Source organism: Vigna angularis, chromosome 6 (genome assembly GCF_016808095.1).
Source record: "Vigna angularis cultivar LongXiaoDou No.4 chromosome 6, ASM1680809v1, whole genome shotgun sequence".
Taxonomy (NCBI): domain Eukaryota; kingdom Viridiplantae; phylum Streptophyta; class Magnoliopsida; order Fabales; family Fabaceae; genus Vigna; species Vigna angularis.
In genome coordinates, this window is record NC_068975.1 from 29,523,060 (window position 1) to 29,545,882 (window position 22,823).

The 22,823-nt window shown below is 29.9% G+C and overlaps 3 protein-coding genes across 3 annotated transcripts; all 3 read left to right on the forward strand.

Annotated features, from left to right (window-relative positions):
- The first annotated feature begins 7,424 nt into the window (after nucleotides 1–7,424).
- Nucleotides 7,425–10,201, forward strand: LOC108342972 (tubulin beta chain). The gene is made up of 3 exons (XM_017580928.2): nucleotides 7,425–8,084; nucleotides 8,177–8,446; nucleotides 9,294–10,201. Exons 1-3 carry the CDS (start codon nucleotides 7,691–7,693, stop codon nucleotides 9,968–9,970), a joined length of 1,341 nt encoding a protein of 446 aa, XP_017436417.1. The 5' UTR covers nucleotides 7,425–7,690; the 3' UTR covers nucleotides 9,971–10,201.
- Nucleotides 10,202–15,491: 5,290 nt separating this feature from the next.
- On the forward strand, nucleotides 15,492–16,308 carry LOC108342528 (putative germin-like protein 2-1). The gene is made up of 2 exons (XM_017580316.1): nucleotides 15,492–15,603; nucleotides 15,773–16,308. Exons 1-2 carry the CDS (start codon nucleotides 15,492–15,494, stop codon nucleotides 16,306–16,308), a joined length of 648 nt encoding a protein of 215 aa, XP_017435805.1.
- Nucleotides 16,309–20,510: 4,202 nt separating this feature from the next.
- Nucleotides 20,511–21,250, forward strand: LOC108342498 (putative germin-like protein 2-1). Its single transcript, XM_017580282.1, has 2 exons — nucleotides 20,511–20,622; nucleotides 20,715–21,250. Exons 1-2 carry the CDS (start codon nucleotides 20,511–20,513, stop codon nucleotides 21,248–21,250), a joined length of 648 nt encoding a protein of 215 aa, XP_017435771.1.
- Nucleotides 21,251–22,823: the final 1,573 nt, after the last annotated feature.

The following is a 22,823-nucleotide window of genomic DNA, read 5'->3' on the forward strand; positions in this document are numbered from 1 at the left end:
GATTAGACCACACTGTCAATCTTCAATGCCAACTAGACTACACCCAAAACTTTCGGCACGTTATTTTGGGCCCTACAAGGTGCTACAGCAGGTGGGGAGTGTAGCTTTTCGATTGGAGTTACCTGAATCTGCCAGGATTCATTCAGTGTTCCATGTGGCGCAGTTAAAGAAAGCGGTGGGGGACCATGGGATTGAAAAGATGTTGCCAGAGGAGTTGCAAGCTGACGGTCCTGCTTTTTGGCCAGCAAGAATTTTGGAGCGTAGGCAAATTCAAAAAGAAGATGAAGTATGTCACCAAGTTCTGGTAGAATGGCAGACAGGGGGAAAAGAAGGAGCAACTTGGGAAGATCGAGCCACCATCCAGGAACAGTTTCCAGAATTTAACCTTGAGGACAAGGTTATGGATGGAGGGGGGGGGGGGGGGGGTAATGATAGGATGATGAGGGTGTATGTTAGGAGAAAGAAGAGTATGTGAGTAGTTAGTTGCATTAGCTGGCCTAACTGTCTGACAGTTAGGAAGGGGGAACAATGATGGTTGTATAAATAGTTAAAGGGAATAAGGGGAGGGACTTTTGGACTGTTAGTAGTTTCTAAAACAGGATTTGGTTATCCTTGTTGGGGAAGGTTAAGTTTCCACTCTCTGTACTGTTTCCGAGAGTGGTTGAGTGAGAGATAGGATTTCTTTAACAAGAAACCTATCAGCGTCACACAACCATTCAATTCTAATAACAATTAAACGGAGTTACAGTACAATTAATGTTGCAACTACTGATGAATGATTAAAGTTTACATTAATGATAATTAAGAAGTAAATTAATTGGTCAGATTCTATAAACTCTATAAGTAAATTAATTTAGAGATAAACTAACTTTGCTCATAATTGAATTATTATAAAAAAAAATTTTGATTTGAACGTCAGAATATATTTTGCACGTCACCGTATACCGATCGATTAAATAGAATAAAAAGTGAAACGAACGTTCAGCTGACTAGAAACTTCGTACCGGCGTCATCCTCGTTTCATTTTAGCATAAACACAAATGAATATAAATATATATATTTTACAATTACTTTTGTTTTAAGAGGTGCCACTCGTAGATGTCTGGTGGTGAAGGGGCAAGATGAGTTACCAATTTGGAGATTTCCGATTCTCCATTCTCAGGGACAGTGGCAACCTCACCAAACCAAAATAAAAAAGGGATCAAACTTTCATTAAAAATTGGTTGGAAAATGGAAATTGATTCCGCGCGTCTACAAAATCTACTTTGAAGTCGGTAGAGGGTGCTTTTTGTATATTATTTCTTTAATTCACCCAAATATCTTTTATTATTACAAAGGAAATATATTTTTGAAGCAGATAAAATTACAAAAATGCAAAAATTGACTTTGATAATACTGTCTTAGCTCACTTCAAAATTAGGCCGAACGAGGGTTTTGGATATTTTGATTATTAAGATTTCAACTTTAAGCTTATTTTAACATATTCAAAAATTTGGTTTCACTTATAAATTAAAATTAATAGTATTATATATATATATATATATATATATATATATATATATATATATATATATATATATATATATATATATATTAATCGATAAGTGGTTAGATTTTAACGGTACGGTTAACAGAATTCTTGCTGTTAAGAGGAAAAAATCCACTTATAAAAAATAAGTCAAAAGAATTTATAATTTTTTTATATGAATAATTATGAGTTGAGTATTTCTAAAAATACTAATTATATAACACAGATTTTGACCTATTGAAATAATACTTACTATAACAAGAATATAATAAATAATAACAAGAATATAATAAATAATAATCACAACACTAAACTGTTGTTGTTTAATTATAATATGTAGACATAATTCAATAAATATAGGTTTGGGTTACTCTGAAAAGAATTTAAATTTTTTTATTAGATCATACTCTTAAATATGTCTACTAAATAAGAATAATATATATTTAAAAAGGAAAACCCAACCTATATGATATGATAGAATTAAGATTGAATAAGAATAATATATATTTAAAAAGTTTATTTTCCTCCGTGTTGGTGTTGCTTTAATAGCAAAAGAACATGAAAAGCAAAAAAGTCGTAAAAGTGATAGTAAAATAATCAAATGAAGAAATAAAGAAAACAGAGAGAGGGTTGGTGGACTTGGATAAGAAAATCACATGCTATTGAAATTGCCAAATACACCTATTTCATACCTCTTTTATATTTTCAAAAGACAGTGAAATAAAAAAAAATTATGAATTGAAGTATAACTTGATGACAAAATAAAAGAAAAAAAAGTGAACATGTTATAAATTTTCATATTAAATAAAAAAATGAATATCATATTAATCATGTAATATCTCTTTTGCAAATTCTTACTCGAAAGATCTATGAAAATTAAATATTGAAAGTTAAAAAATTAAATTACGCTAGATTTTTCCATTTTGTCAATTTATAATTTTTAATATAGTTTGTTACTTTTAAATCATTTCAATTATTATAAGTTACATTGTCTAGAAATATTTATATAAATTTTGTACAACTAAAAGATTAATTACATAATTTGTTAATAAATTTTAATATTATCTTACTATTAAGTCATGATTCATGACATATGTATCGGATATGACACATAAATTTTAAAAATAATAGGATCTCCTGGGATATAAAATTGATTATAAATTTTACTAATCATAAATTAATTTCTAATAAAGGGGTAAATTTAAAAAATAAATAATTAAAATATAACTAAAAGTAGATTTATCAGTTAAGGAAGTGCATTTAATAATTATTTGATTTATTTTTGGTCTGGGCCGTTCTGATGGAATCACTAAGCACAACTTTTTTAAGGAAAGTAGGCCGAAAAGGAATGGAAGAAAATAGAAATTAGAGTCCGATATCTTATTTAGGAGATAGCAAGTGACAGGTTCTTCATCAGTAGGATGAAATCGAAATCTTGGTGGTAGGGTTTCCAAAGATAATTTTATAAGGAACAATACCGAATGGAGATAAATAAAGATAATAAATATATGTGAAAGTGGCGATGATTTACACTGTAAAAGAATGGTGTATATAATGTGAAAAAAAATTACTAATGAAGGTTTATATATATAATCACACTTTAAGTTGAATATACAAGTTAAGAAGTAATTAACATTATTTATTAATTGTTATATTAGTTTAAAATATCATAATATCTATTAAAGGAGCAGTTGCTTTAAGATATTGACAATTGAAAAATAATGTACATGTGAAGGAGATAATAATTGGCGAGACTTGAAATTTGTAAGAATGGAATGGTTTTAGAAAATAAAAGAGACAAAAACATCGATGCATATATTTTGAGCAAAGATGCTTGTATTTACAGAAATAGGAAAGAGAAGGAAAAGAAGGGGAGGGGATGTAAGGGTTGGTGACGGAAATGGAAAAGAGAAGGAGAGAGAGGGGGGGAGGTGGGTGTGGTGTGTGCTGGAATGAAAATATAGAATTAGATTTTTTAATTAAAAATATAAAAAGTTAATGTTAAAAGTAAAAATAAATTTAACCTAAAAATATTTTTGAAAAATAAATAAATTAGGGAGGTGAAGAAAGAAAACACCCTAGAAAGGGATGCCCACGATATCATAACTTTTATTTCAAGGATTTTGCTTTCTACACCCAATTATTTTCTTCCTCTACCCTATCATGTTTCAAAACTGTCATCTTTATCCTTCTGGGGTTTATTTGATTGTTGTCTCTATGAAGGAGACAATGGTTGCACTCTGAGGTTGGCAAGACATAGGAGATGGCGGTGAGGTCTATTGTAGTTGAAATGGTGACTTAATGTTTACCGGAAATTGAAATTAGGAAACATATTTTAGAAATTTTCATTCCAAATAAGTGAAAGTGATAGGAGATTTATTTGGGAACATTTTTTACGGAGGAATGTATTATTGTTTCGGATTGCTAAATCAGGTTAAAGTTGAATAATATCCTGGAAACTTAAATTTTCTAAAAGGATGGTCCCAGAATTTGTGTGTAATGTATTCGTGAATGATATTTTGATAACATTTTTTTGATAATATTTTAATATTATTTACTTCTTATTTTTTTATTGGTTCCAAATTATTCCACACTAAACACCAACATGAATCAATCACAGAATAACACAGAAATAATGTTAAAATATTGTAAAAAGATATTGTCAAAGTATCGATATCATTTCTGAAAAGTATATGCGGAAGCTTAATTGTGTTTTCGGTACCTGACAATATGCACAGTTTAAAGCCCTTTGTGTAGCGTCTTCCTTTGGAAATAGTATTTTGGAGTAAATCTCCCATGTCTCCACCTATTAATTCCGGATGAAAATTTTCGAAACGATGTTTTCGGACTCCCATTTCCGGTAAGCTTAAAATCACCGTTTCAATGAAAATATTATAGGAAAAACACTACAAACTTGGACATCATCGGTTATGCTTTGTCTCACTCTTCAAATGGCCACTACTACAATTTCTTGCCCATCACCACGTCCAAACATAGGAAATAAACATGTTTTTCACGAACCGGACAGTGTAACCACTGTCTTGTCTCCTTCGTTCCTTCGTAGATACAGTACATTTATGGTTCTTTTCTTACTATTAAAATACGACAATTGTTTTTTACATCCCATCATTTTCTTCCTGCATTCCATTATATTTTAAAAAATGTCGATTTTATTATTCGAAGACCATCAAGAAAGAACGATCGACTAAATAGATTGATGTCTGCTATCAATGAAATCAAATAATTCGCATATTAGCTACACGGTCATGGAAAAAGAGAGATCGAATGTCATAAAGCACAGATAACTTGCATATTTAAACATCATGTCTAATCAATATTAATTGTAAGAGTTATTTAATAGTTGATTGCGAATTTAAAACTTTATTATGACTCGATCGGATGAATTACTGAGGTTAAAGTACCTTTTGACAGATATATACGTGCAGTTTGGAGTGCTACTAAGAAAAGATTTTGAAATAAAATATTCACTATTTATGAACGTGATACAATACTAACAATATTCGAATCTAACTATATAAAAAATAACATAATTTTTTATCTAAAATCTTAAAATAATAAATTAATGAATTTTCAGTATAATATTCTATTATTTTATTTTTTCAAAAATAAACTTAAACTCGTATTTAAAATTCTAACCTGATACTCATAGTGAATAATTGGTTACGTGTAGTTGTACATGCACTTTGAAAACACTTTTAGAAAAATGATTATTTCCGAAAATTTAAACGGGAGGAAGCAGAGATTTGAAAAATGTGAAGGAGTTCTGGTGTTGTGATTTGTGTATTTGACGAAGTCATAGGGAGGAGCCTGGTAGTTGCAGGCGGAAGAAACATAGAACTGAAAATTTGAATTAGATTATTCTCACTTTACCTACTACTCATTCCAAAATCTTATCTTTTCTACAATGTCCACTCGCCCACTTTAATGGTATACTTAATATCATTTAAAATTTAACGGCTAAATATTCATTAAATTTATTTTTTATAAAAATTTGATAATGGCTTTAACTTTTTATTTTAAATCTAATTAGTCGAATTGGTTAAGAATAAAGTGAAATTTAAGCATGTACTTTTATTAATTGAATATAAATATAAAAATACTTTAATAAAAGAAAATAGTGGTCCTGTTAGTAGGATATTTAACTTAGATGACTTTCGAAACTCTTATACCTAAAATGTTTTACACTTCTAGTGTCTTTTAATGTTGCAAAAGCTCCAAATTATATAGATTTATATTTGTTTGTCGTAAATCATAATTTTAGTCACCTTGAATATTATATTTTGATAAAAACTTTAAAAAACAAATAAAGCATATATTGGGAGGCTACTTAAACCAATTAAATCATTTTCGAACAGAAAAATAAAAGACAAAAAAGATTAGCAGGGTCTTTGATACAACATATTACTAAATAACACGTTTAATGAGTTCATTTTAAAAAAAATATTATTAGTTTTTGATGAAATAACAAGTATACCATAGAAAAAATAATTGAGAACTACACAATGTTTAAGCTAACGTTTAAATCAGAAAAAAAAAGTACATTTTGGCTTTGAGTGTTAAATCTCTCGTAATTTCTCATCGACTCTAACCTCTCGTTTAACGAATTATGAAAAAAATGTTACATACATGTATGGAATAAATGATACTCAACACCAAAAATAGCTAGCCGGCAGATATGCTAGGCCGCTAGCCTGTAAACCATTCAAAACTCATTTCGTTCACTTATTCTTTGTTATGCATTACTCATTCCTCTTTTTCATTATTTTCTCTCTCTCACAAATCTCGCAATAATACACTCACATATATAGCGGTTCCAATTACTATTAAATTTAATGAGAATATAATAATATAAAATTTCAACTACTTATTTTTTCTAAATTTTTTTAACAAAGTATGAAATTTGCAGAAACTATTCAACCATTGTGTAAAAGATAGAAATTTCATAAAGTATGAAATTTGCAATTTCGTAAACTACTTCATGTATGCTAGTTATCCCGCAGATCCACGAATCAATTCTAATGTGGGACGAGCCAATATTTTCAGTATGCATATTTTATGCGGACTAGCCAGTCCAACCCATATATTACAGGTCATGTGTGGTCCAACCTGCATTACCACCCCTATTATTTTATTCAGTTTTAGTAAATATATTTCTTAATTTAGTAATTTTCTATTAATATATTTAATTAAATATATTCAATTTTAAATTCAAAATAAATAACCATTACTTTTTATTTTAGAACTCATCAACAACCACTCGTGACTGTTCATTGAAATGTTGGATCCATTGGAGAAATTATTGACAGCTGGGTTGGGCTATAAGCTATCAATTCTCACCGGCCCACCTCACTCATTCAACTGCCATTTAAATATTCCACACCATAGTCTTAATAAATTATAATCCAAATTGGAATATTCATGAAAAAAATAAAAATAAAAATAAATCACCTACTCAATCTGCCCCTCTTTTTATTCAAAGTATCCGTTCTCGTACGATTAAATTCCTCCTAAATGAACTACTCTTTCATTTCCTTTTTTCGTAAAATTAAAATTAAGAATTTCGTTTGGTCCAACCTGCTCTTTCTAGATTTTGATTATATGAAAAAACCTTTCTATAAACAATGCGATGGATAGAGATAAAAAGCATAACAAATATTATTGTATAAATTCCTGTATAACTAATACAATTATTTTAAAAAGTATAAATTTCACATTTAATATATAGTTAATTTTTACAACTGTAATGAATTTGTAATTTGGTTTTTAGACGCAAGAAATTTATTAAATTGATTATAGTAATATTTAACAATGCCATCTCTATTAAACATACAAGAAAGTAAAAGGGTAACATTCTCTGGTGTGGCATCAACGGTGAGAGATCAAATTCCAGAACAGTGTCGTTTGGTTTGGTTCCTTATCACAATTCACAGCTCAGTACAGCAAAGCACTATGATTTGAAAAAATCCATTCTATTCCGAAAAAACCCTCAGGACATGACACAATTACAAAACAAACCCGTCCTTCAAGTTATCCATTCCATTGACCCCTCTCATTCATTTCCATTTCCTTCGAAACCAATCTCTAGTTTCTTCAAACCCTAATTTCCTTTCTCTCACATTCTTGAACACTCGCCAGTCGAAAATGAGAGAAATCTTGCACATCCAGGGAGGCCAATGCGGGAACCAGATCGGAGCCAAGTTCTGGGAGGTCATCTGCGATGAGCACGGCATCGACCACACCGGAAAGTACAGCGGCGACTCCGAGCTCCAACTCGAACGCATCAATGTCTACTATAATGAAGCCAGCGGAGGAAGGTACGTTCCACGCGCCGTCCTCATGGATCTTGAACCCGGCACCATGGATTCCGTCAGATCCGGCCCCTTCGGCCAGATCTTCCGTCCCGACAACTTTGTCTTCGGCCAGTCCGGCGCCGGCAACAACTGGGCCAAAGGCCACTACACTGAAGGGGCCGAACTCATCGACTCAGTTCTCGACGTCGTTCGCAAGGAAGCCGAAAATTGCGATTGCTTGCAAGGTACCAACGCCACTTTTAATTTCCCAGTTTCTCACTAATTTCGATTGATTTGGTCGTGTTTTGACGGAACTGGACTGGTGGTGACGTGGCAGGGTTTCAGGTGTGCCATTCTCTTGGTGGTGGAACGGGTTCCGGCATGGGGACGCTTCTGATCTCAAAGATTCGCGAGGAGTATCCAGATCGGATGATGTTGACGTTTTCGGTGTTTCCTTCTCCTAAGGTTTCTGACACCGTTGTGGAGCCTTACAATGCTACGCTCTCTGTTCACCAACTAGTAGAGAACGCTGATGAGTGTATGGTTCTGGACAATGAGGCTCTCTACGACATTTGTTTCAGGACCCTCAAGCTCGCTACACCCACCTGTAAGTTTCTGGTTTCTCTTTTTCTTAATCACTTTTTCTTGGTGTTGTTCTGTCTGTTGTGTGTTGAAAAGACGAGTAAATGTTTTCTGTTATTATCTTTTTTTTTAATTTTCAATTTCACGATTTAAACTAGGATCAAGTCTGTGAGTGGATAACACTTCTAAGAAAATAAAATAAAAACAAAGTAAATTTAACTTCTGTGTAAGTTAAAATCAACCTTTTGGAATATTAAGAGAGAATTTCTTGCTATTAGGTTATGTGTAAGCTAGTTTTAGGTTGTGGGAGAAGTTGATTTCATTTATCTTATTTTTATTTTGTTCAAGTTTATTCTAATAGGGATGAAATGTCGCGGTGTTAGTGGGGCCATGGGGGGTATTCAAGCGGGGTTAGGTCTCGTGTCTTGCTCGTTGCTGGTGGGTGTTGTTTAACTTTTTCTATCAATTTGTTTTTCAGTCACTGTCTGCAATGGCATATGGTCACTTTATTTGAGATTTTTATGCAATTGATTTCGAAAGAATTGATGCTTCTAAAATTGTTGTGCTTGTCGACGTTTTTTCAAAAGTATGTTTTAGAAGATTTGATTTTTTTATATTAAAATAGAAAGAATTTGAAGATTAGATTTTTTGTGGTTCTTTCACCTGAATCAAATTTACCCGCCAGAACACCTAAATATTTCAGTTGTTAATCAATTATACATTTCTGCTCACTGCTGGATCAATTTTGATACCTCCATAAATTACTCGACAACTGTTAGTTTATGAATAAATTGTTTGGGGCGTTGAAGCAAACAGAACACTAGTTGGAAGTCCAAATTTTCTAATTAATTAATTTGTTGTTTTGATGACAGTTGGTGACCTTAACCACCTGATTTCTGCCACCATGAGTGGAGTTACTTGCTGTCTACGTTTCCCTGGGCAACTGAACTCAGATCTTCGCAAGCTTGCTGTTAATCTTATCCCATTCCCCCGGCTCCATTTCTTTATGGTTGGGTTTGCGCCCTTGACATCTAGAGGATCCCAGCAGTACCGTGCTTTGACTGTTCCTGAATTAACACAGCAAATGTGGGATGCTAAGAACATGATGTGTGCTGCTGATCCTCGTCATGGTCGTTATTTGACTGCATCAGCAATGTTCCGTGGTAAGATGAGCACAAAGGAGGTAGACGAGCAAATGATCAATGTGCAGAACAAGAATTCTTCATATTTCGTTGAGTGGATACCTAATAATGTGAAGTCCAGCGTGTGTGATATCCCGCCTAAGGGTCTCAAAATGGCTTCCACTTTCATTGGCAATTCAACTTCAATCCAGGAGATGTTCAGGAGAGTTAGTGAGCAGTTCACGGCTATGTTCAGGCGTAAGGCTTTCTTGCATTGGTACACTGGAGAAGGAATGGACGAAATGGAGTTCACTGAGGCTGAGAGTAACATGAACGATCTTGTTGCGGAGTATCAGCAGTACCAGGATGCTACTGCCGATGACGAAGAGTACGACGAGGAGGAGGAAGAAGAGGAAATTCCAGCTTAAGACTCTTCCTTCATTTATCAAAATTGTTTCAAATATCAATGTGATTGGCTTTGAACGAGTGGTGTAAGTTTTAATTGTGATGCAGTCAAATTAGATTGACTTCTTAATGTGTATGCTTATTATTGATTGTTGACATTGTATAAACTGGGTTCTCTTGACAATGTTTCTGTTTTTTGAGAGATCAAGTCTTGGATGTTTGTAATAGTTAGTAACATGTTTTTTCTCTCTTCACCTCTCCTGTTTTGATATCTTTTGATTATAGTAAGTTGCCTATGATCTAAGTTTTCGGTTTTAATTGACATGCTGTTCCATACGTGCTTGATTTATCCTGGGTGGAGACAGACTAAGGATTTGTCATAATGAAATTGGGGGCATGACAAGATACGATGGTTTAATTTATTTTGACATTAATGTTGTATGATTATTGGTAAGATGCTATTTTTGATGTGATTAAAATGTCAATACAACTGTATGTAGTTAATGCTTGTTTCGTAAGAATAGAAAGAAGGCGGTGATTATAAATCTGATGATGATATTGGTATTGCTATTCACGAAACTCTGGAAGAAATAAAAAGAAAATGGCGGTAAAGAAATAAAAAAGGTGAAGGAAAGGAATAAGCAGGAAAACTGTGATTGTATGATTGCGGCATCAGATGATGAAGCCATTATTCAGGTGCACGGGACCGAGCCGGTGACAAATCAGCCTTCTTGAAAGTTAAGTCTCTGAAATTCTATGGATGTAGTATTAATAATATTCTTGTGTCACACTTAATCTTTTTCGTTAGCTTTATTCTTTATGATCATCATTTTGTGTTAAAGGAAAACTATAACTGTCATTTTAGAAATGCTATAGCAATACAGTTTTCTATCTATTAATAGAAATGTCTGATCCGTAAAATTTGGTACTTTATACAAGGGGTGAATCAATTTGAGAAAAATAAATTCGAAACAAACTAACTCCAATTAAAAAAAAATTGGTCATGTTTAGAAAAGTTAGATATAATTCCATATAAATATACGAAAAAAGTGTTTTGTAAAAAATAGATAATTTCGTTAAAAAAAGTATCTATAATACTTCATCGAAAGACATAAATAACATTTTTATTTTTTAACGGACTTGTATAATCTAAATTATAGTAAACAAAATATAAAAGTTGTAAAAATATTTATATAATTATTTCATAAAATTTGATATATAATAATTACTAATAAAAAATACCATTTATTTGGTTTTGGATTATTGGAATCGTAAATCGCATTCAATAGCTGAACCAATCATTATCGTATATGATTAATTTGATTTCAGCTGTATTATATTTAATTTAATTAAAAATTTAAATTTACTTAATTGGATTGATTTGGGTTTTCTAATTGTAAAAGTTTATATAAATCAATGAACACCTTTTATTAATATGATCTTGGAGTTGTTAAGAATTAGTAAACGATATCACATTTTACATTTTGACAGAACATTGGATAATGGATTAGTTTTATTTGAGACAATTGTATTTAAGTACATCACTATATTATAATGGATTAGTCCTTTTTTTTAATATTTTTATATAAAATTAATACTTGAGACCGTATTTAACAGAGAAGCTAGACTTGCAATTTCTAATTTAACCATTTGTTACAATTTGTATTATTTTTTCTTTTAAAATACTGGTACGAAGTATAAGAAAAGCATATTATATGATACATTAAGTATATATGTATGTATATTTGTGTGATCGTTGAGAAAACATTGTAATCATTCAATATTCTCTTTAATGCGACGACACTAGTGAATGATACGTAAACCATTAAATTCATTATTTTGGTGAATAATAAATCAACATTTGTATGTTCAGACAAGGCTATATTATAGTTAGGAAAGAAAACGGTTGGATGGATAATGTCTACTTTAAATATGGATATTGTCTACTTGTTATTTGATCTGTAACAATTTTTTTCTCTCTTAAGATACTCACTTAAGAAATATCTAGAAATATTTTAAAATCTCCAAATGCATGTGGATGTTTAAAGAAAAATATTTTTTAATTTTTTTAAAAATTGAAAAAGATATAAAAAATTTAAATTAAATTAAATATAAATATAAATATAAATATAAATTTAATTTAAATTAAATTAAATTAAATATAAATTTAATTTAAATTAAATTAAATATAAATATAAATTTAATTTTAATTAAATTTAATATAATAAAATATAAATTAATTTTAATTAAATTTAACTTAATAAAATATAAATTTAATTTAATTTTAATTGTTTGTAAGTTATGAATACTTATAATATCCAATCCGTATAGATATTAAAATATTCCTTACTTACCAGTAATAAATACTTACATATACTAATTCCCACTATAAATTTTATCCATGAAGAATCCTAACGACATGACTTTTAATGAAATTATGTTTTATATCTATTAAAATATTTGTTCTCATAAATAATAAATACAAACAAATATTAATCATTTATCATATATTTTATCAACAAATATTACACACATAATGTTTTTGCCATCCTAATTACACTAACTTTCATGTTTTAGCGAAATTATGCTTTTAATCACTCTTACATAACTTCCAACCTCCATGGATTTCCATAACTGGATAAGAAAGATACATGGTACTACGGTGTTTATATTCATTGAAATAATTTGTCTAATAATAAAGGAAAGAACATTGAACGGAATTTTATCAAACTTAGGAAAAGGTAAACGTAATCAATTTATCCTAAAAGTGGTTTGCAATCTCCTCTATTTCCTTTTCTATCCCATATTTTCTTCTCTAAATTATTTTACAAATTAACATCTGAAACGTATTCTTCATACAAAAATATTTTAAAATTATGCTTTCGAATTACTTTCTTGAATTTTTAATATAGTTTCTGAAAATATTAAAATCTCACTAACTTTTGAAAAGATGAGAAACAAGTGGCCTATGGGTCATGAAATTGTTAGGTGAGGAATGAGACAAAAAAAATTGAGAATGAGTGATGAAAACAAAAATAAAAAGAATAAAAAATAAAAAAAAGACGAAGAAAAACATAACTAGGAAATTTCCTTAACATCTGTCATTTGCGCTGCTTGCAAGTGCCTACAGCTGTCACGCATACAAATTAAAATTATTATAATGATCAATACAGTTTTTATATAGAATTAATACTTGATTTTTAGAATTTTTTCTTCAATTTCTTGTTTTAACATTATTTGCCACTTTCGATTTGTGTGTGTGAGAATTAGCTTTGGAAACACATTAAGTATGTTTATAGAATCCAAAATTCAGTATAGATATGTTTACTTATTTAAAAATAACATTTTTAAGACGATATTTTTTTAATATTTTAACATACAAAATTGTGAAAGGATAGGTCAAGAGGAGTGTAAATAGAATTGTTCCAATTTCTTTGTCATTGTTGAAGGATTCGTAAATTTGATGGGCTTTTATTTTGGGCTATTATGGGCTCTCAAAACCCATACTCAAGTGAGAGTTGCTCCCTCTACCACCCTAACTGCTCCTTACACCTCCCAAAAGTTTTTTAAATTACAAAACTACCCTTTTTACTTTAATCCTCTACTTGTGTTTTTTTTTTTTAAATTCTAAATTCCTACCTTATTTTCACAGCTGCCCAGCCTCTCACCCTTCGCAACTCTTACTTTCTCTCTCTTTTTCCTTAAGATTTCTTCCTTCTCATTTCCCAATTCTCATTTTTTTCTCTTTCTTGTCTAAATCATTTGGACCAAACGGACATGTCACATCTCTTTAGACCTGAGTTATTTTTTTTTTCTTTTTAGTTTATTAATTTATTATATTTTAAATTTATATATAGATAATATTTAAATTTAGTTTTTTTTTAATTTTCTACATAATTATATCTAAATTATTATTATTTATTTAATAAAATAATTATTATTAATTTAATTAAATTGATTTTTCTTTTACTTTAATTACATTTTTTAAATTGATTTTATTTAATGAAATATTTATTTAATTATTTAAATGTGTTTTATCTAGTTATTTAAATAGATATGTCACATCCATTGAGGGATATGTCACGTTCGTTGAGGTTGATTTTTTTGTTATTTGTTTTTTAGTTTTTAATTTATTAATTTATTGTATTTTAAATTAATATATAGATAGTATTTAAATTTAGTGTTTTTTTAATTTGTTACATAATTATATCTAAATTAATTTTATTCTTGAAACATTTATTATTAATTTAATTAAATTGATTTTTGTTTTACTTTAATTACGTTTTTTTAATTTAGTTATAGTTATTTAAATGTTTTTTACTTAAATGTGTTTTATTTGATTATTTAAACGGATATGTCACGTTTGTTTTTTTGTTATGTTTTTGAATTTTGAATTTATTAATTTATATTATTTTAGATTAATATATAAATATTATTTAAATTTAATGTTTTTTTAATTTGTTAGGTAATTATATTTAACTCAACCCAGCAAACTCATAGTACAATGAAACAGTAAGAGAAAAGAAGAAAACAAGAGTTGATTTTCGCATGGAAGTGGTGGGGTGTGAGGTGTACGGATACAGAGAGGACCATTAATATTAACGAAGTAGATGAATGTTGATGAAAATTAATTATAATAATTAAATATTACTGGTAAAAGAGAAATGGAGAAATGCAAGGAATAGTGCGTGATGAGTAGAAAGCAACTCTCAACCCAAGGTCATAAAACAAAGAGTATTCTTCCCGTATCTCTCTTCCTTCTTATCGCACCTACAAAATTACAAAAGTAACCTTCAATATTTTGTTAAGTTAATTTATTTTTTACTTTTGGTCTTAGTAGCTGTATCTCTTTTATTTTTTAACTGATTTTTAAAAACCGGTTAAGAAATTTTTATTTTTGAATTTTAATTAATATTTTTTATTTCTTTCTGCAGTGCTTTATTTCCATTAATCTTACTTGTAAACTTTACTCTCTCTTTTTCTTCTTTTTTGTATATTGTTTGTCTTAGATCTGAAGTATGTACTCGTAATGAATCTCCTCCCATACGTATACTTAGTCTTGGTCAAATGTTTGACCAAGAAATTTCATGTAACTATAGTACATACAACAGCTCAAACCAAATTAGAAACTGTTGCCATGCATTTAGAATACACAGTAATACTCTTATTATTTTATCGGTCACTAACTTTCTTCTTGTAGAATATTTTTCCTTACAAATGGAAGAGTTAGCTGCTTCAATTAGATTAATCAATCCTTTTGAGATTCTTTTGTTGTAATCTATAGCCGAATGGCATCATCGCCGGCCTTATCCATACTATAAAATATTTATTTCTACACAGTACATTCAGCAAAACCCTACTTACATCATTCTTTCTATTACCACTTCAAACACGACCAATTCTGTTCTTAAATATACATTGCTTTATAAATACACCTCAATGCAATGTTATATCATCTTCATCCACCAATAACCACTTTTTACTAAAACACACATAAATCTCCGGCAGCTACCAATTCCACCAGTGCTTTTGTGCTCTTCTCAAATGGCTATTCCCTCATTTTTCCTGACAGTTTTGTCTCTTTCACTTTCAGTTGTTCTAGCAGCCGGTACCAGTACATTCCAAGATTTCTGTGTGGCAGACCCACAAGAGAAAGGTACAGCAGATACAAAAGTTTAATTTTTTAATGACTATTTTACTTCTATGATAATTACTTTAAAGTTTATGCTTACCATGGTTGTTGATGAATTCGCAATGTATATATTCAAAAGTTTTGCACTTGATACAAGGAGATTCTGACAGTTCCACTGGATGAATTATGGCAGTGTTGGTAAACGGGTTGGCGTGCAAAGATCCAAAACTTGTTGAGGCCAATGACTTCTTCTTCAGCGGTCTTCACATAGCAGGAAACACCACAAACCCAGTTGGGTCTAAAGTGACACCAGTTTTTGCTTCTCAGCTTCCAGGATTGAACACTCTTGACATCTCCATAGCTCGCATTGACTATGCCCCAACGGGCATTAATCCTCCTCACACGCACCCTCGCGCCACTGAAGTCTTGACCGTTCTCGAAGGCACCTTGGAAGTTGGATTCGTCACTTCCAACCCCGAAAACCGTCACTTTAGAAAAGTTCTACAGAAGGGTGATGTGTTCGTGTTCCCGACAGGGCTCGTCCATTACCAGAGAAATGTTGGGTATGGCAATGCTGTTGCCATTGCAGCACTTAGCAACCAGAATCCGGGAGTCATCACCATTGGTAATGCAGTGTTTGGGTCTACGCCTGACATAGATAGCGACGTTCTTGCTAAGGCTTTCCATTTGGACAAGACTACCATCAACTATCTACAGTCCAAGTTCTAGACAAGATCATGCATCGGAGACATCGAATTTGATTAATTATTGCTTCCTCTGCGAGTGTTGTATTGTGTGTGTCCATTATCCATTTGTATTTGTTATTTTTCGTTAATTAAGTTCTATCATTTCATTAATTTATAGGATTGGCCTGATTCTGTGTTTGTTGTTCTGGTTCGGTATTATTTTACTATTGTATTGACATATAAGTTCTTGTCATTGCCCATGTCAGTATTCCAGACCTCAGATTTTCGCATGTCAGTATTCCTGCCATTTTCTTTCGTAGTTTCTGTCCTGTTAATTTCCATCAACAAAATTTATCCACTAATTGTTGTTAATTAACCAGACTTTAATATCATAATTTAAGTAAATTAATTCTTGATAATATATACAGATATAACAATATAAATTAATATAATATATAAGACTTTAAGATGTTAACTTATTTATAGTTTATTCTGTTTTAATATTACATTATCTAAATTTTTTAAATAAGTAATAATAAAAATAACATACATATTGGATAGATTATATAATACATATATTTATTAAAATTATTAACATAATTAATTTAAAATAAGCACATTCCTCATGAAAAAATAACACTTATTAAAATTCTTTATTAGTGTGCTTTTGATTTTAAGTTGTGTAAGACAAAAAAAGGGTTAATCCCTTATTTTAATGGTTAACAAACATAAGTGGCAGTTTTATGACTGAAATGATTTTGTTTTTCTAAAACTAGATGAAATGATTGGTCTTATATTATTTTAGTGCAGATCTTCAAAAATAGTTTAATATACATCTTCGTTAACGAAGAAATGAAAATAAATGTTTTAATTTATGTTTCGGTAGATATTTTCGGGACCGAGAGACTAATCTCTTCCGACGCGTCTTCCTTTCTTCCAAAAGCTGGAATGGCGTGTGATTTGAAGAGCCTCGACTCTTGGTTGAATATTTAGTGAATGATTATCACTGTTTGAATATTTGAGAACATGAGTTGAGTGTTAGTAGAACGTAAGTGGAACGTGAATGAAACGTACCTGGGTTGTAGCCTTGGCCCTGTATTTATAGGTTATCACGAGCCTAATAAAATATAAACAGGCTTACCTTAAAATCCGGTTGGTTGCTTATAACCAACTTTATGAATATCTTTAATAAGATATCTTTTATTTTATCTTCTGCTGAATTATTGGCCCAATAACAACTTAAGCGCTGGCCCAATTACCATTTGAAGTAGCTTATTAGCGCCATGTGTCCAATTACGGCCCAAACCATTTGACCAGGTTGACCAATGCGAATAGACCGATCGGCCTTATTCAATAACCGCTCGGTCCATATTTCATACGATACAATTTACTTTATTAAAAGAAACATGGCTCAGATAAACATATCTTTTTGTAGTGAAATTGGATAAATTAAGATAGAAAATGAAAGTGAAAAGAAATAAGCAAAAAGTTTGGAGTTTAATTTGATGATGTTTTGACATTGGTATCTAAAATATTTCATCCAACCATATGCAAATAGAACCATAATAAGCAATATATTGAATTTAAATATTTCTTAAATTCGATTTTTGGCTTTTTCGGTTTGTAATACTACCAACTTTACATTAAAATAAACATTTTAATACTTAAAATTGTTTAAAAGAAGTCAAATATATTTTGTTTGGTTGTTAATTGGAACTTAGCTATTTTTGGATGATAAAGTATAATACTAATAAATATATTAATTTGGCTCACTAGGTTTGATCTCATTCACATGGTTAGTGTTAGAAAAATTTATAGGATTAAAAAGTTTCTTATTGAAAAAGTTTACGGGTCAAAATATTCACAGAAGTCCTTTGAGTAAGAACAACCCATGAGTTTTTTTTAGATATTCATTTTAAATGCAATTAATTCTTAATTTATCATAAATCTAAATCCTTTTAATTTGTTAAAAATTATATACAAATATTTTTATTAGATTAATAAAAATTTTGTAAGAGGTTTCAATAAACTTGATTGCTTGCTTATATAAAAAAATCAACAACTTAAAATTCTTAACTAACTAAACATATTTAATTTTTCTTGACTGAATAAACATATTTTTAAACTATATAAGATAGTAATTTAACTTCTTTTGTACGGAAAATTCATCTAAATTTAAATCAAAACTAAATAAGACATCTCAATTTGAAAGTTTAAAATAATGATTTTGTGAATAATAAGTTTATGGATTTTTTTTTATTATATGTTGTTTATTTTTTTCTTTTTTTATGTTGTTTATTTTTTTTTTATGTATGACTTAAATTTATACTTAAATTCTACTAATTATTAATTTTTAATTATATATATATATATATATATATATAATATTTAGTAATTATAAAAAAAACTTTAGTATAAATTTTATTAAATTTAGTTCAACATTATCACATTTTAGCTAGACTTAATGTTTTTTTTTTTATATTTGGAACTTTATCAAAATGTATTGTTTTATTGAATGTTTAAAATTTTCTTTTTTAGTAAATTGATAAAATTAATATATTAAATTATATATTATATATTTTATTTAATAACAATAATAAATATAATATAAAAATATTGATTTAAAAATAATAAAATTACATTATATTAGACTATCGAATAAAATATATATATAAATAATATTATTTTTAAAAATTAATTAAAATTCTATAGCAAAAACCAAATTTATTTTAACTCTTGAATTTTAACCGACTTCAGGACTTAAAAACTTTTTTTTAGCCCACTTAGGAAAGCCTCCTTTTAGGAGTTTAAAAGTGCTTTAAGACTTATCTATTCACACCCTAACCACTAATTAGGCAATGAAAGGTATAATGTATCATGCAAATGGTGCTGGTATTTTTAGGAGTTAGCGTTTTTTTTCATATATATTATTGCTGCTGCTTTTTATGCAGAATTTTTTTTTGTTTAAAATATCAATCTTAATATAGTCTCATGTGTGATCAAAACATAAAACATAAATGTGAAAACGATTAACCCGATCCTGACAGATCAATTATGGATTGGTTACTTATTAAGTTAATCTAACCTGACTCATTTAGTAGCAAGATGAAATATTCGAACCTAACTCGATTCATTACAGGTTGATGGATTAAACAGGTTGGTGAATTAAATAGGTTGGTGGATTAAATAGGTTGACTCACTTAATTATAAGTTTTTTTAAAATAAAATAAAATAATAATTTTTTAATTTAAATTTAAATAAATTTGACTCTAAAATAATCTTAAACTTCAAATACATTTTAAAAAAATAATCATACAATAAGCGTAATCCAAAACTAAGCACAAAAGACGAACAAATAAGATTTTAACATTGATAATTTTTGTATGACTCGTCCATTTGTAATATTAAAGTCTTAAATAGATAAATTTATAATAATTTTCTCTCTTGAAATATCTTCTTCTTTATCTTCATTTACAATATAATAAAAAAGATGCTAACTAATAATATTAAAACAAAAAATAATAAATAATTAAATTAAATTAGGTGTGTTGGTAACCCAGCTCACCACGGGTTCAACCCAGATGAGCCGGGTTCTAAATGAGCTGGGTTGAAAACTATCTCGTATAAAAAAATTACACTTTTTTCAAACCCAACCTGACTCATACCCATTGTGAGCCGGGTTGGTTCGCGGGTTACAACCCATTTTAACAAAACTAATCAAATATATATATTATTATATTAATCAATAATTTGAACACTATTTAATATCATAATTGATAATTAAAGATATAATTATTATTTTTTGTATATTACATATATTTATATGGACTTTGATAGGTTCGGTAAAAATTGATGGAATTAACCCTACATTATCTTTATATACATGAATCTATAGATAAAAAAGGAAAAACAAACATGTACAGAAGGTCCAAACGAAAACAGAGGTTGTCATGAATTTCGGCCTCATACTGTTCTTCTTTTCTAGATGACTAGCCGAATGGCAGCAACGCTTTCTGCCGGCATTATATCCACAGCAAGAAATAACCCCTCTACACGCTCCACATGCCAGCTTGAGCAAAACCCTTATCACGTACTCTTACCACGTCAACCATGATTTATTCTCTTCTTATATCGTATCTTCTTTAGTACAATATTGGTTTATAAATAGACCTTAACTCAATGCAATATTCATTCACCAATAATCAATTAGTATCAACAGGCGATACATATTTAGTTCTTTGTCAAATGACTAATCTCTCGTTGTTAATGCTCCTTCTGTCTCTTTCACTTTCAGTTGCTTTAGCAGCTGATATCAGTGCTCTCCAAGATTTCTGTGTAGCAGACCCTAAAGGCCAAGGTTAGCATATACACGTATTACTAGTTTCTTCTTTTTCTTCTAAAACTGACATCTAATGCATTATCATGGAACTTGAATACACCTTGTGGCAGTGTTGGTGAATGGCTTGGCATGCAAGGATCCAAAACTTGTCGAAGCAAATGACTTTCTCTTCAGTGGTCTTCATATAGCAGGAAACACCACAAACCCTGTTGGGTCTAAAGTCACACCGGTTTTTGCGACTCAGCTTCCAGGATTGAACACTCTCGGCATCTCAATGGCTCGGATTGACTACGCCCCATGGGGCACTAACCCTCCTCACACGCACCCTCGCGCGACTGAGGTCTTGACCGTTCTCGAAGGCACCTTGGAAGTTGGATTCGTCACTTCCAACCCCGAAAACCGTCACTTTAGAAAAGTTCTACAGAAGGGTGATGTTTTTGTGTTCCCGACAGGGCTCGTTCATTACCAGAGAAATGTTGGGTACGGCAATGCTGTGGCCATTGCAGCACTTAGCAGCCAGAATCCAGGAGTCATCACCATTGGTAATGCAGTGTTTGGGTCTACGCCTGACATAGATAGCGACGTTCTTGTTAAGGCTTTCCATCTAGACAAGACTATCGTCAACCATCTACAGTCCAAGTTCTAGACAAGAACATCGGAGAGATTCGATTTGATTAATTGCTTCATCTGCATGTTGAATTGTATCCTTGTGTGTTGTTTTTATGCATTTTTCATGTGTTGTTATTTTTCGGCTTCTGGTATTAAGTTGTATCACTTGATTAATTTATTTAATTTGGTATGAAGAGCTTTGAATTGTTAAATTAAGATTGACTTTGTTAAATCTTGAATATTTTACAGATTTTAATAATTGTTTTGTGTTAAATCTGTTTCTTCTTTTAAGGTTTAAATGGTGTCAACCAAACGCCATTATAAAATTTTTGGTTATTGAAGGTAGTATTTTTTTTCCACCTCCCACTTTTGTTTTCAACTAAGGGGAAAAAATCACTACTAAGAGGTGTATAATTATCATTTTTAATTTAGAATAGAGAATAATGTATTACTAAAAGACTTACTGCAAACTGGTCAACCTAATCCCCTTTTTGCATACTAAATAAAGAATAAACCAAAACAAAACAGGTCAACCCACATTGTTATTTTTAGTTTTAATATTCTCCACACTCAAGACTTAATTAAACATCTTAATATAATTTTAAAATTGTGTTTGCCTTATTTATTAGAAAAATTATATTGTTAATTATGTCATAAATGCAAAGTTAGGCAACCTCTTAAATATTTATCACGTTTAATTATATTTCACACAAATAATATTAATTTTACAACGTAATTTATCTTATATCAATTTTCAATTTTACTATTAAATGGTTAAGGTGGAGAAAAAATTTGTCACTTGCTCATAAAAAAATGTTATACAAGTTTTAGCATATCATTATCAATGTTTACAAACATTCTAAATAAAAAAATACTAAATAAATTAATAAAATTTTTAATATTTAATATGATAATTAAATAGAAATAATAAAAAACTTATCTTATAAAAAAATTAGACGAGTACATTAAGTTAGACTAATCTTTATTTAAAAATTAAGTCAATAACTAAATTATTTGGTAAATCTTTGATTGAATTATGTTTGAATTCTAAAATAGATCTTTAAATATATTTTTAACTGAGTTGCTAAACTAGAAAAGTAGGCCTTCGAATTATTCTTTAAGACAAATGACAATGTGTGACGGTTGTAGAAATTCTAGGCACTTAATTTTCTCTTACAAATGTAAGCTAAATTAAACCTATGTTTTATATAACAATGGAATGCCTACTTCACCAAATCACCAATATTTTTGGAAGGAAAATGTTTCCTTTAAGACATGATTGATGCAAATCTCCAGAAACCGATTAGTCTAACGTCCAAACATTAGACACTTGAATAACATTGGTCTAATTTACCAACCTGCCTATTATCATCGTTATCTTCTTCCTTCCAACGTTTTTCACCTTCCTTCTCTACGATCTTTCTGACTTCATCACTTCCACAAATTCAATATCGAATTTAAGCGAGCTGGTCACCGCAAAATTGGTATTCACGAACCCATTCACAGTTTCTTAGTAAAATGAAAGAATGTGCTGTTTTTGACTTTTTTTTAAATCTATAACGTGGAAAAACATGAAAATGAATTAAAAGACAAACAAAATGAAAAAAATC

What these genes read in the sequence shown, in the direction of transcription:
- LOC108342972 (XM_017580928.2), top strand. Translation starts at nt 7,691, where the DNA reads ATGAGAGAAATCTTGCACATCCAGGGAGGCCAATGCGGGAACCAGATC. An exon ending in AAATTGCGATTGCTTGCAAG is followed by an intron (nt 8,085 to 8,176) that starts GTACCAACGCCA and finishes GTGACGTGGCAG; the next exon opens with GGTTTCAGGTGTGCCATTCT. An exon ending in CAAGCTCGCTACACCCACCT is followed by an intron (nt 8,447 to 9,293) that starts GTAAGTTTCTGG and finishes TTTTGATGACAG; the next exon opens with TTGGTGACCTTAACCACCTG.
- LOC108342528 (XM_017580316.1), top strand. Translation starts at nt 15,492, where the DNA reads ATGGCTATTCCCTCATTTTTCCTGACAGTTTTGTCTCTTTCACTTTCA. An exon ending in GGCAGACCCACAAGAGAAAG is followed by an intron (nt 15,604 to 15,772) that starts GTACAGCAGATA and finishes GAATTATGGCAG; the next exon opens with TGTTGGTAAACGGGTTGGCG.
- LOC108342498 (XM_017580282.1), top strand. Translation starts at nt 20,511, where the DNA reads ATGACTAATCTCTCGTTGTTAATGCTCCTTCTGTCTCTTTCACTTTCA. An exon ending in AGCAGACCCTAAAGGCCAAG is followed by an intron (nt 20,623 to 20,714) that starts GTTAGCATATAC and finishes ACCTTGTGGCAG; the next exon opens with TGTTGGTGAATGGCTTGGCA.